At 37.5% G+C, this 14,778-nt stretch overlaps 1 protein-coding gene across 1 annotated transcript in view; it reads right to left on the minus strand.

Annotated features, from left to right (window-relative positions):
- Window positions 1-4,023: 4,023 nt before the first annotated feature.
- Window positions 4,024-14,778, minus strand: part of FGD6 (FYVE, RhoGEF and PH domain containing 6) — a 121,469-nt gene continuing 110,714 nt past the window's right edge. The window contains exons 17-22 of the mRNA XM_080660255.1: window positions 14,512-14,658; window positions 13,092-13,194; window positions 10,785-10,909; window positions 8,639-8,767; window positions 6,596-6,744; window positions 4,024-4,475 (exon numbers count right to left, since the gene is read on the minus strand). Of these exons, the coding sequence (XP_080516381.1) occupies window positions 4,439-4,475; window positions 6,596-6,744; window positions 8,639-8,767; window positions 10,785-10,909; window positions 13,092-13,194; window positions 14,512-14,658 (690 nt within the window). The 3' untranslated portion in view covers window positions 4,024-4,438. The remainder of the gene's footprint in view (window positions 4,476-6,595; window positions 6,745-8,638; window positions 8,768-10,784; window positions 10,910-13,091; window positions 13,195-14,511; window positions 14,659-14,778) is intronic.

Genomic DNA, 14,778 nt, shown 5'->3' on the forward strand with positions numbered 1-14,778 from the left:
GGTGAAGAAGAGCACCCGCCCCCTAATTATGCTTCAGGAAAACAGGTCAATTTTTTTAAATGTGACTCTTAAAAAAAATTAAGGTCTAAGAGAACAAAAGGGAAAATAAAAAATAATATAAAAAATTATGATTTAAAACACATCACACCAAAAGTAGATAAATTTATTTTGTATAAATATATATTAACATTATTTACAATGCTAACATTTGATTTATAAAGGACTTACTAGATCTCTATATGGACAATAAGATACAGACTATTATCACTTTACGTAAAAAGTATTTATAGAAATTCATAAGTCATTTACAAAAACAATAGCATTTTAAGATTGGTTTTCAAGATGCTATGACCAACTTATATAAAAGGCTGCCCCCTTTTAAATCTCTCCCCCCAGCAGAAAAAAGATATTTGATATATTGAGGCGTTTTGAAAATTTACTGCCACCTTCACCTTAAAAAAAAACTACTACTAGAAATTAATCTCTTTTCTTTAAGGGGGGAAAAAGTTGTAGGTAAGATTTTCTCTTAGAAAATAACTTTAAAAGTGGCTTAAACTCCTGAATGATATTTGTGTATTGGGGATACTGGAAAAAAAAAGGGGGGGTCTATTTGAAGTAATTTATCAAATACCGAATATCCAACAATTATAGGCACTCTGCCAGATGCTGAGGGGGAATGTGATAAGTACCATTCGAAAGTCTGTTTATGAGCTAAAGGCTATGGGAATTTAGAGGAAGGGAAAACTAAATCTAGTTTGAAGAAACAGGAGAGAAGGAATAGGAAAGAGAAGGACTAGGGATCAACTTCAGAGAAGTCTTGGGAAAATAGGCAGAAATGGGGGTGGGAGAGAAAACAAACTGAAGAGAGAAAGGTTGGGCTGGGATTAGCGGGAATGCATGATACCTGAGGAAGTGTTCCATGCCAAGCCACTGGGAAGCTAGTGGAAGAGCGGGGACGGAAGGAGAGCCATGCTTCAGCAGATGGCTCTGGCAGTGTTTAAAATGGGACCGTGCAAGGAAGGCACTGAAATTAGAAGTTATTCCAGTCATTGGAAAGAAGTAACAAGGGTCTATGGAACAACAGAAGGGCAATGAAGATGGAAAGGATACGAGAGCAATTGCAGAGGGCCCTGTTGAGACTTGGAGTCAGATTCTGGAGAGCAGAATGCTGTTTTTCCATCACAGAAGAAAATAAACGGATTAAAAGAAAAGTGAGTCGAGTTTTAGTGATGTAAAGTTTAAAATGCTTAAGGACTCGTGTGTAAATGTCCAACTGGTAGTTGCAAATGTGGCCTCGCAGGATGGTGGAATGGGTAGGTCTAAGAAATGAGTTGTAATGTAGGCATTTGGAGGGCTGTGTTTGAGATGTAGACGAGAATCATGTCCTTTGTAGAAGAAACAAATATTCAAACAATATTCAATAAATATTCTCTCTTAAAAGACCGAAGGTAGGTATTTTGTGAGAAATTGAGACATTAGACATAGCATCTGCCTTCTAGGAGTGAATAGTACAGTAAGAGAAATAGGATTTACTTCTGGAAAGCCCAGTGATTATATCTGACTACACTGCCTCTCAAACGTCAAAAACAGTACAGTGAAAGCACATTCCAAGACACATCAACATATGCTGTGATAACATTTACATTTTAACTAAATTACTTTATACCTGGCTTTCCCTATTTCCCTGGATATATTCTACCAATCAAATATAAAATACACATTTGGCTAACAAAACTACACTTTAAAGTTGTCTTCTTCACTTACTTGTTTCATCATATATTTATATTAAACAAAGGTTGCTCTGATGATCTCATTTTAAGAAATGCTATTACATACACAAAGAATTAAGCATTTTGATTGAGGAAAGAATTAAGTGTCTTGAGCAAAGGACTCTAGGATACTGTATACATTAGGGAACAGGGGGGGAAAGGTTGGAGAGAGGTCCAAAAATGCGGGATAATCCCAAAAATAAACATTCTTTTTCCTAGGACTCTGGTGGGTCCTCTACATTGACAGATGCCATAGATAAAGGAGGAACACTGGCTGGGGACACACCGTAAGAATGCAGCCATCCCCTAGTTTAAACTGGCATCTCTTGTCTAGGTTACTTCAGAATCCCTTTGGCTTAACTTTATAACTGCTCTTCTTTCTCCTCCTTATGAATAAAAGGAGATACTTGAAAAGGGTTTGATGGAAGCACATGTATAATAAATACAGTGTTCTTGGGATGTAGGTACTATTTATACTTTCTCCTCATTTAATAGCTTTACAACAACATGTATATAATTAGGTTTCTCGGTTGACATTGAATTAGCCATTTTAAATAAATAATTGATCAGTTTTAGTAAGTTATGAGAATTGATAAGGGGGAAAGGGAATGTAATACTATTCCACATTTAAGACATCTTTATGGGGTGGGGGTTGTAATCATAGCTTCCCCAAGAGGCTATATTTTATATTTTTCAAAACCCTCCATGGGGCTAAGCCAATAGCTAGTATAATCATACATGAGTTTCATATGTAATTAGGAGAATTACTAGAAGTCTGTGCAATGTTTCTTCTATTTAGATTTATAACTGGTTCTTGATTCAGCCAACTGTTGAAAGATAGAACAGCCTGCCTGATATTTTCTAAGATTCTGAGGTTTAAACCAAACCTGTAGTCAGAAGGTTGAGAGCTTCAGAGGAGGGGGAAGAACTCTAAATAACTTACTGTTTTGTGAAGTGCTAAGCCCAATGATGCAGAAGGAAATACTTTATAGGGTATAACCTTGGTCTCCAAAAAGGTTATACTAAAAAGTGCAGGGATTTTTAACATGGAAGCCCAATTCATGCTATCTTGATTAAAATTAATGAGCTGCAAAGAATATTAGTTTACCCACAGTAGCAGAAAGACAGGAGAGGTAGCATGTGAGGATTGTGTGCGAGATTGCAACAATGTTTAAAATGATTCCACAGCAAGCAATAGCCAGAAAAAAAACTAGAGCCAACTTTAGATTTAACAGGGACTCTGGTGCTGCAACAATAAAACATTCAAAAGGCCCCAGAAAGGCACTCGAATTCTCTTGGCAATCATAAATATCACAGTGAATCAAGAAATCCCTTACGCAAAAGAAAGGAAAATTCTTGTGTTTGTTAATGAAATAGTCAATGACTAATTTTGCCTTTTAGGATAATTTACATATAGCGTAAGCTTAGTCAATAAATGTTCCTATGAACATCAGGAATGACTTTAATCAGTGTTCATTTTTCTTCTGCGAATCAATTTTATTTACAAAGTAGTTCCTATATTAAACAATAAGTGCACCAGAATTATGAATATAAATCTTTCCTAATGAGGTGCACTGACAGTTGGTTAAAGAAATAATGGATTTTTTAAAATTTACCAAGGAGGACATAACACAAAGTGGTAGTAAAAAACTTTTTTTTAAAAAAAGGATACTATACAATTTTAATTAATACTGGCTTAAAATTTGTGCTTTTTTGATATGGTAATTCCAGTTCATTTTTGAAAGCACAAAGGAAATGTAACATTCTTTTTAGATACAAATACCACTATTGACTTGGGCTCAGAACACTTACAGTAATAAGGGACATTATGTAAAATAATGCTTGCCATATTTTACATTTTAAAAAACAATACACTTATATTTGTGTAGAACTGGTAGCTTTAAAAAAAAGTTTAGATTTAATTAATGTAGACTATAGAGTTAATTGTGTTCCTCTGCAAATGAAAACATCTTCTTTCCAAAGTATATTCGGTTAAATAAAAATCCAGACTCTTCCCCTCTGCTATAATTTCTTTATGATGTATCATTATCTCAAGCCAAAAGAGGTACATCATAGTAGAAATGCTTGGGATAACTTATTAGAATTTCATTTCACAGTTATTGAGGTAGAAGTTGGTCATGTGTTTTCCCATTAAAGATAAAAATTCATCTTAGTTTACTGATTTAAGGATACACAATTTTGTCATAAGCAGTTTTCTAATCATAATTTCTAAACCAAACATTGCATGAAACTTGCTCCTTGATGTGTGTTTTTTTATTTACAAAGACTTAGTGAGAACATTATTACAATGTAACACTGTAAAACACACTGAGAAAACAGTGTGGACTATGCCACAAAAAGTTAATACAGCATACAGTATTAAGATACATTTTCTAATTTCTAAAGAAAAGGTACTTTAGAATTCAGTGTGAATTTCAGAAATAATTCTGACAAGTAAACATCAAAATTTTAATAAATAACATACATGGAAAAAACAAACATTTAAAAATACTCTTAATACCTAACAAAATAATTTTTCATATTTGATGAAGATTTTGGTTACATTTATCGTGGCAGTGTTCATTTGTATTAAATTTTTATACTGTATTTACTCCATTCTGATGAAATTCCACCCTTTTGAAATCACAGAAGAGATGAAACCAATACTGCTATAATATTGTGCCTTCCTGAAATGCTTCTATCCACCTATTAATAAGAGAAATTTGTTAGATTCATAAAATGCAATTATCCGATATGTGTTATGTTAACACAGATAATAGCTGTGCCTATGAATCTGTTACCCTAACAATGTATTTAAGATCTTTCCTATAGCAAACTAGAATTCCGTAAATATGGAACTATCCTTTATTTGATAATTTGGACAAAAATTTGGACTGAAAAGTGCATCTCTTATTTCTACGAGGCATGAGGAAGGACCCATTTCGTGTGAAAGTTCTATGAAGTCCTGATGATCCTGTTTAATTGGTTTTGGAAGTAGCTATATCTTTAAAGGCCTTTATTTCAACCCGTTCTGCTTTTAGGAACGCAAGCTCTGTCCTTGTCTCCTTCTCCCTTAACCAGAGATTCCTTAGGCATCCATAGTCTAGACCTGCTCTAACATTTTCAATGAAAGGGAATCTAACATCTAGTCTGATAAAAAATTTGTATGCAATAGAAAAGTATTTCAGTTTCACAGAACTTTCCAAAATCCTTTAGTCTCAAAGTTTTGACCATACTCATAGTGGCAATTATTCAGACACTTGGAGGTGGTGTCTTTGTGCCTCCCTAATAGTGTAACTGCTTCTGAACTTACTAGGAACATTTTAAATCACTCAGTTTAAATAGTAAAAGCAGTATATGACAGATTTAGCTAAAATTTCAAAGATAGAATTTTCAAAATTTTAAATGCAAATGGCATCTTATCCCATAAAAAAGGCCTTTAAAAAAGCCAAAAGTTTCCATTGAAGTTAACATATTTTACTATTCTGTAATGTGCAAAAAAGCAACCCATTTGATATTAATACCCTCAAAGAGAAACGCATCCTTTAGCCTATATTAATTCTAAATTACAAATAAGCTGGTTCTCTTCACCTAATTACATTAATTCTGTCTTGAAGTGATTTTTTAAAATTCTTTTTTCTTTATTTTTTTCCTCATCACCATTTATCCTCCTACACCTTCTTCCACTTCCATCCCCCAAATTGATAAAGTGATTTCCTTATCAATTTAAAGACATGAGCAAAAGATGTATATTCAAAAGCAATAACTATTATCAGTTTGGTGATGAATACTAATGAAAATGATGAGAAATATCTAACAAAATATTGGGGCAATTACTATTACTATGAAATCTTTCCAGAAAAAAATAGCTAAATGACATAATTTTAAAACATTCTTCAGTACACAAAAGGAATTATTTGGAGTAGCAGCTATATACGACTAGATATCCTAACACTGGCGGGGGTTGGGGTGGTGGGAGGGAGTATTTGTAACACTACCTGATTAATTTCCAGGAACATATGTAATCCTGGTACATTAATTCTTACTGTCTTAAAAATGAAAAGCCTTGTTTACTTAAAGCATTCTTATCTGCATGCACTTTTTGAGTCTATTCAGAAAAGATTAGCATCTCTTAGTGAAAACAAAAATGAGTCTTTTGTGAGACCAAAATAAAAAACAAATGAAAGAGAGGTGAACTGTTTGTTCAGAAAGGACCTTGATTTCATGAGATATACTTCTCTATATCAAGCAACCGCATGACATCTAAATATTCTTGAAATTTTGAAGAGACTTGCTGTCTTGACTATCTAAAATGATATCTATTTCAAAAAAATTTTTTTAAATGATATCTAATTCCTTCTACTCAGTCACTGGGAACAGCATGGGAGCCTCTTAATGTGTTTGACCTTTTCCCCAAAGAAGTTAGCAAGCAGCTGTTTAAACTCCTGCAGTTCCCCAGCACAATGGAATCATTGGACTGCCAAATCCTGGAATGTTTCAAGAGAAGATTCTTACCCTCGTTGAAGGAGAGGTCAAATACCTCAGCGTCCCTTCCTCTCAGCAGAGCAGCATCATGCAGCTTCCTCAGAGGTCATGCGTACACAAATATTTTGGACAGAACTACCTATTTTCTTTCCCTCTCTGCCTCCTGAAAATATTCCAGGTACTCTAGCCTGTCTTTAGAAACAATGCTAAAGAGTTTGAATACTATCCTAAACATTTCTTATTTGGATCCTGACTTAAATTCTTAGTTGTCCCCGAAGTAGGTTACCTTACAATAACTCACACTTCCATGCATAAAAGGAAAATATGTCTAAATTACTTACTTCTGAGCTGAGTGAGCATCATCTGCTTTGAATACATAAAATACCATGTTTTTATGCAATAATTGAAATACTCTAGACTCTGAATTCTCATCTTTGACTTGAGTGACAGTGAATCCTAATAAAGGTTGACTCTCCATAGCTGCCACGTCCTAAATTAAAAAGACATGGAGGGTGATGGGTTTTAAAATTTAAACAAAATTCAGATTTGCGAATTCTTGCTATATATGGCTATCATTTCATTTCATATCCTATATAATAAAAAGCGTAATATGCAAATCGACCAAACCGCAGAAAGACCAATCACTATGATGCACACTGACCAATGCAGGAGCTGCTCCCTGGTGGTCAGTGCGCTCCCACAGGGGGAGCGCCGATCAGCCAGAAGCCGGGCTCAAGGCTGGCTGGCTGGCAAGCGCAGCGGCGGTGGCGGGCGCCTCTCTCGCCTCCACTGCAGGTGGGTACAGAGCGAGGGGTGCCGGACTGCGAGAGCCCGGGACTGCGAGAGGGATGTGCACCTAAGCTGGCAGGCGGACATCCCCCGAGGAGTCCTAGACTGCAAGAGGGCACAGGCCAGGCTTAGGGGCCACCCCCTCCAGTGCACAAATCCTGTGCACCAGGCCTCTAGTACACATATATAAAACAATGATATAAAACAATGATAACTCTAGCAACTTCTCCAGTTTTCATTTATTCAACAATATTTACTGAGCCACACACTCTTCCAAAAGTCAGACACTGTGCTAGACAGTTTTCAGTATGTTCACATGCATTGTTTTTCACATATTTCCTATAGCCACAGGAGGTAGGTAATTATATTACTTTGATTTTATGGATGCAGGAAACATAGCTCAGAAGGGCAAGCAATTTACGCCAGGCCCACTAAGGAAAAGCTTGGGCCTTAGAGCAGAGGTTTTCATAGATGTTGGAACATATGGTGATCAGATAGGAGAAAAGGGCAGTATTAAAGCAAACAGTCAGAAACTTCTTATAACCCAAAGGAAGTTTAGATTATCTACGCTGATGCCGGATCAAGGCAATCTGGGGACAGTCATGGGGATGTCATCCAGCAGAGCTTGGCAGAAAGGATAAACACCTCTGCCTTCAGTGAAGTAGTCACATGACACCAAACAAACTTACATTTTAATAATGGAAAATTCCTAATACTTTTGAATAAGAGCTCTCAAGACAAAAACAAAGACACCATTTACATTAGAAATAACAACATGCCCTGGCCGGGTGGCTCAGTTGGTTGGAGTATCGTCCCCTACACCAAAAGGTTGGGAGTTCCATTCTAGTTAGGGCATATACTTAGGTTGCAGGTTCAATCCCCAGTTCAGGATGCAAATGAGAGACAACTGATTGATGTTTATTTCTCACATCAATATTTCTGTCTCTGTCTCTCTCCCTTCCTCTCTAAAATCAATAATATATATACTAGAGGCCAAAATCAGCTCTCCGACATCCCCCAAGGGGTCCCGGATTGCGAGAGGGCACAGGTCCCTAGGGACCCCACCGGTGTACAACTGGGGCTGGGGAGGAACGTGGGAGGTTGGCCAGATGGGGAGGGATCAAGGGAGGGTTCTAGAGCGTGCCCGGCCTGTCTCGCTCAGTCCTAATTGGCCAGACCCCAGCAGTAAGCTAACCTACCGGTTGGAGCGTCTGCCCCCTGGTGGTCAGTGCACATCATGGCGACTGGTCGATTGTCTGCCCCCTGGTGGTCAGTGCGCATCACAGCAAGCAGTTGAGCGACCTTAGCATATCATTAGCATATTATACTTCGGTTGAATGGCCAATCAGATGTCCGGACACTTAGCATATTAGGCTTTTATTATATAGGATATATACACATATATACATATATATACATACACACACATATATATATCCTTGGTGGAGATTATAACAAAATAAAGGTAACAACATCCCCCCCTCCAGAAGCAAAACGAATAACATAAAACAGATTAAACAAATATTGTAACTATTTCCAGTTGGCATTATAAAACAAGATCCCCAAATTATACATATTTAGATTTCAGATCTTACCTCACTTGCAGCATATGTATATAGCACTTTATTTTTTATGACAAACCAAAAGTGTTTCCAAGGCTTTTTATGGCCCTTTGACCTGTACAAATAGCCACTCATGGAAGAATCTTCTGTATTTGCTGATACCTAGATAAGCAAATCCCATATACAGTTAAATGGTGTTCAAACAAAAAATTTAAAATAACGAAATTGCTTTTGATCATTGGTTCTAAAAGCAGTAACTATAATAATAATGTTTCAAAATTAAAGTTTATTTTCAAAGTCTGCTATTATCCAAACTGAATTACCACTGCATAAAAATACCTTTTAGAAGCAGTCCTAGAATTCTACCTGGTTTGTATGTATGTTTTTCTTTGCAGGTTTGCCTGTGTTTTCTGGGTTTCCAGAAGAAAAATAATTCCAAAGGTCAAAAAGCCTTTTTTAAAACTGCATTTTGGGGCCTGTGTATGCTGTTTATTGCTCTTCTTATTCTGGTAATTAAAGAAAATTACTTAAAACTTAAACTCTTTCCCTGAAATAACTAAAAAATTGTACCAACAGAAAAGTAAATAGAGAATTCTACTATTAATGGTGATTTTAAGGATCATTTTCTACTCCCCAAATTTTGGTCTGAAAGAAAAGGAGTTTGTCTTAGTTGATAAAAGGCTGAAACGTTTTAATCTCTAGACAAAATATAGTAAGCTTTTATAGTGATTATAATTCGGCAGTTGCGACTTTTCTATCTTTTTTTAAACACAGGAACAATAGCCAAGTTTACAAATTGCCTAATTAGTGGTGTGGTGAACAGACCCTGAAGTGACTCCCCATGACCCCTGCCGTTGCAAAATCACACTGTTGCACATTCTCCTCCCCTTAAATGTGGGCAGGACCTGGGACTTGCTCCTAACCCACAGTATATGGTGAAGCTGATGGGATATCACTCCCCTGATTGTGACATTATATTAGACTCAATCTTACTAGTAGACAGCTCTGTCTCCCATTCTGGCTTTGAAGAAACAGGCAACCATGGTCGGAGGCCCGTGTGGCAAGGAGTTGAAGACAACCTCTAGGAAAAGCAAATTAGAAGCCAAGGCCCTCAGTCTTACAACTGCAAGGAAATGAATTCTGCCAACAGCCTGAGTGAGGATGGAAGTAAACCCTTCCCTAATCTGTCTCCAGATGAGAATGCAACAATGGCCAACACTATGATTGTGGCCCTACAGGGATCCCAGCTAAGCTATGCCTGAGCTCTTGAGATAATAAATGTGTGCTGTTATCACATAGTAACTAAGCAAGAGAATAAATTTAAAACTCTACTGGCCACAAAACTAGCACAGGTGGAACCAATTAATAAACTAATTAAAAGGGGAGTGGCTAGAAAGGCAGTACTTCTGATCTCTGGCACTGGCTGACTGCACACTTGAATTTGAGGAACTGGGATTGGATACCAGTGATGCCTGTGGATTATGCCACTGCCAGGTCGAATAGTATATGCAATTATCACCTTTTAAATATTTCTTTTAAGTTTAAAGGAATGACAACCTACTATTAGTGATTATCAGCTGTATATAACCAACCAATGCCTGCAAATATTCTGCATATTCTTCCCTCTGGTTAGGAGTCTCCTCAAAGTAATTTTAAAGATTCATGCCCTAACTTGTTTGGCTCAGTGGATAGAGCATCGGCCTGTGGACTGAAGGGTCCTGAGTTCGATTCCGGTCAAGGGCACATGCCCGGGTTGCAGGCTCCATCCCCAGTAGGGGGCGTGCAGGAGGCAGTCAATCAATGATTCTCTCTTATCATTGATGTTTCTATCTCTCTCTACCTCTCCCTTCCTCTCTGAAATCAATAAAAATATATTAAAAATAAAAAAAGAAAGCAAACTGTTTAAAAAATATTCGCATGCGCCCAAGTTATCTTTACTTTCTATCATTGCTATAAAATATTCTGCAAACTTTTTGACAGTCATTTTCTAAATGACTCAGGTCATATGGGAGACTAAACAAGATAGTGAGGCATCAGCCACACCTCATCACCAGTATTAAAATGCATATCTTAATAGTTGTGGGAAATGACATCTTCCTTTATGAATGAGAAACAGTCTATTATATGCATATGAATAATTCAGCCTCTATCAGGTTGCAAGTTTAATGGAGACACTTACTTCTTTGAGAGCCGCTGGGATTTTTTTCTGTTTCCTCCCTGATGGAATACTCTGTAAGACTGATGATAAGGCACTTGAAGATTTGTGATTTCCGGGAGAGCCAATCTTAGGAGAGTGCTGGTGATCTAAAAGAAATCAAGCACACTTATACACCAGTGGTAACCATTCTGCAATTCAATTTAATTCAGATCAATAAACATTATTGCATAAAATATCCATGGAAGGATACTTAAGAAACTGGTGGCACTGACGGCCCTGGCAACTGAAGATAGATGGCCAGAAGTTGAGTGGGAGGAAGACTTTCCACTGTCTATGATTTTATCCTTTTTCAACACTAAACCATGTGAAAGGATTACCCTTTTGTGCCTACAGAATTGTGAAACATGTCACTGTACTACCAACTTAAAAACATTTTTTAAAACTTCTCTCCTGACTTCATAAAACAAATCTAATTTCGTTTAGTATCTAGATACATGACCAAATAGTATTACAATGAACAAAGTGCTAGAAAAGGGGCTACAAGCCCGGCCAGCATGGCTCAGGGGTTGAGCATTGACCTATGAACCCAGGAGGTCACAGTCAGATTCCTGGTCAGGGGTATGTCCAGGTTGCAGGCTCGATCCTGAGTGGACGCTTGCAGGAGGCAGTCAATCAATGATTCTCTCTCATAATTGATGTTTCTATTTCTCTCTCCCTCTTCCTTCCTCTATGAAAACATTTAAAAAAATAATTTAAAAAAAAATAAAAGGGGCTACAAGACAAGATGAGCAAGCAATTAGTTTTGACTGCACAGATTCAGGAAAAGCTGAGAAGAGGATGAGATGTTTGAGTTGACCATTAAGGTATAACTAAGTTTGCCAAGCAAAAAAGAGGAGGAGGAATGCTTTAGGAAGAGAGGTCAGCATAAGCAAAAAGCAGGGAGAGATGAAATCAGATTATCTATTTGGAGATTAATGAGGCTGGAAATAAAAGGCTGGTTCTAAGGAACCTGGACTGCTGCTGTTTAGGCTGTGAGAAGTGAAAGACCTTTTAGGCTGGAGAGTGACATGAACAGACTGAACTGAGAAAAATAAATCTGGCACTGGTAAGGAAGAAGGATTCGTAGCAAGAAAATCTGTTAGGACAGTGGTCGGCAAACTCATTAGTCAACAGAGCCAAATATCAACAGTACAACAATTGAAATTTCTTTTGAGAGCCGAAAACCAACTTCTGCACATGGGCCACGAAGTGTCAATCGCACTGTACATGCGCTCCCGCACGTGATATTTTGTGGAAGAGCCACACTCAAGGGGCCAAAGAGCCGCATGTGGCTCGCGAGCTGCGGTCTGCCGACCACTGTGTTAGGAAATTACTGCAGTAGTCCAGATGAAAGATAATGAGGGCCTTATTATGAGATGAAGAAATCAAGAGAAAGACAAAGATAAACTTGACAAAATTTACTGACCAAATGAGTGTGAATGATGGGAGAGGAGGGTTCAAAAACATGTATTTTGAATGGTTCCAGCCAATACTACATACCCAGAGAGAACACATGGAGGAACATAAAGGCTGGCAAGGGAGTAATTAGATGGATATGTCTTCTTGGGAAAAACGTACACAGAAAAATCGCATGTCATCTAGTTTTATTCAGTTATTCTCATATGTTGATGACAAGCCACTCTTCATGAAAATGAAAGGTAATCTTTTAAAAATTTAGAGCCTAAATGTTTCAGGAATTTAAAGGTCTCTTCCTAAAACATAGACCTGAATAGTCCTGCTAGCTGCATTCATCTTAACTGTAGGGATGGATTATCTGCAAATGAGTAGGCAGACATGATATATCATTTCGTATTTAGTGAAAAGCTACACATTTATATGTACAATAACACCTCACTAAATCAGTCCAAGTGATTAAAATTAGGCTATCAAAGTGACACCTGGTATACTTTCATAAAGAATTACTTTACAGATACATAAAAATGATTTGTAATGAGCACAGTTGTAAAACTAGAAACTTCAAAATTACTTGAGAGTTAAAGTTCCCTGGTTAACTGTTTTAAGCATTTCATCCTATAATTACTTTTCTACAATTAGTATTCTAAGCAAAACTGTGATCAGAGTAAGAATAAACTTTAGTCCAACCTCTCTTGGAAATATTACTAATATGAGTTAAGAGAGCTTAACAAAGAAAAGCAAAATACTCAATATTTTGAGATGAATATCACCAAATTATATTGCTAATGTGTCTAAGATGATTCTTTCAGAACGCCGTTTGAAAGCATCTAGGAATTAAAGGAACTTGGGGTTAAGTCTTTACTTATATATTACCTAATTTCTGCAGTTCTTGAAAACAATGTTCACATACTCTTGCTGGTTGATTTTTCAGGTAATCTAAGCCACACTTATTTGATGAACAAGCTTGGCATACAATCTGAAAACACATTGGAATTACTTAATTTAGAGTAATCTTTGTATCCGAATTATCAGGTATGTTACAATGTATAGTGCTGCCTACTTTTCAAAACCATTTTTACAGTCATTGATTCTCAATAACAATTCTATGGACTTCAGGCATGTAATGAACTCACACACAATACCACAATGGAAGATACAGAGGCCTCAGATGATTACTGAGTGTTTACTGCAAAAAAAATAATATACTAAAGAGTTAATGTGTGCAAAATGTTTGAACAGCACCTGGTGCACAGTAAGTCCTGTGTTAGCTGTATTATCTTCATTATCATTGCTGTCATTGTTATCATCACTGCTATAACCACGACCGCCTCTGACCACCTCTCCCAAGTGTCTGGCCCTATATTAAATGCTCTCTAAATAAGACCTCATTTAACCTTTACAATTACTCAGATGTCATTGTTACTGTTCTGTGCTCAGTTTACTAATGAGGTCATGAAGACTTAGAAAAATCACTCGTGCTAATTTCAACACTGAAAGTTCTCCCTATAAATTCAGCAGGTCCTTGAATAATGTCATTTCATTATAACATTGATGTGACCACACAGGAACTTAATTCTGGCTTGTATCATTTAGCTTCCAGTAAAACTGGTCTCATTGTAAGTCCTTGCACTTAAAATCTCAGAACCTATCAAGATGTTAAGTGAGGACTTACTATAATTAGTATCCAGATAAATGTAGTTTAAATAATTATCTGTAAACTAGAGGCCCGGTGCACGGATTCATGCACAGGTGGGGTCCCTCGGCCTGGCCTGCAAGGATTGGGCTGAAATCGGCTCTCTAACATCCCCCAGGGGTCCCGGATTGAGAGAGGGCGGTTCTCGGGTGACGCACCCTGGAATCCAGCTCCCTCCTCTCTGGTTCCGGGTGCGTCTCCCGAGAACCGCAGCTGCCAAGTCACCGCAGCTTGGCAGCTCCTGCGTTGAGCGTCTGCCCCTTGGTGGTCATTGCATGTCATAGCTACTAATCGGAATGGTCACTTAGGCTTTTGTGTGTGTGTGTGTGGGTGTGTATAGATCTATTTAATTGTGAATTTGTAAGGTTTTTTTTAATGAAAATTGTCTATTATTGACATTCTAAAGTAACCTTGAGGTGGGAGGGAATAAGTTCCCTAACAAGATTGCCCCATGCCTAAATATTTAGAGAAAATACCCCCTATGATTCGGTATCTTTTTTTCTCCCCTCCAGTGGTTTACAAGGGGACATATGCTTCCTCACTATATACAGCCTGGAGCTATTAAAAAGCACACTGGAGATGGGTGTTATCCTCTCCCACCTTTCCGCAGGCCCGGCAGTGATGTCGTCTCCAGGTCAGAGTAAATTCACTTGTGCAGATCATACACATCGTGGCTCTGGTATCAGGAATCCAGATAGGAGCCTTTGATCCAAGGGGACAAACTTCCTCTTTATTTTCTGAGTCTGCCTGTGGAAGAATGACTCCTGATTATCTCATGCATGTGGACTGCTACAAAATCAAGCCTTGTCCTTATAGTGGCAGATCACAATGCTGATGGTATCAATTAGGGATGAAATATGGGATATT

Source organism: Plecotus auritus (genome assembly GCF_963455305.1).
Source record: "Plecotus auritus genome assembly, chromosome: 3".
Classification (NCBI taxonomy): Eukaryota; Metazoa; Chordata; class Mammalia; order Chiroptera; family Vespertilionidae; genus Plecotus; species Plecotus auritus.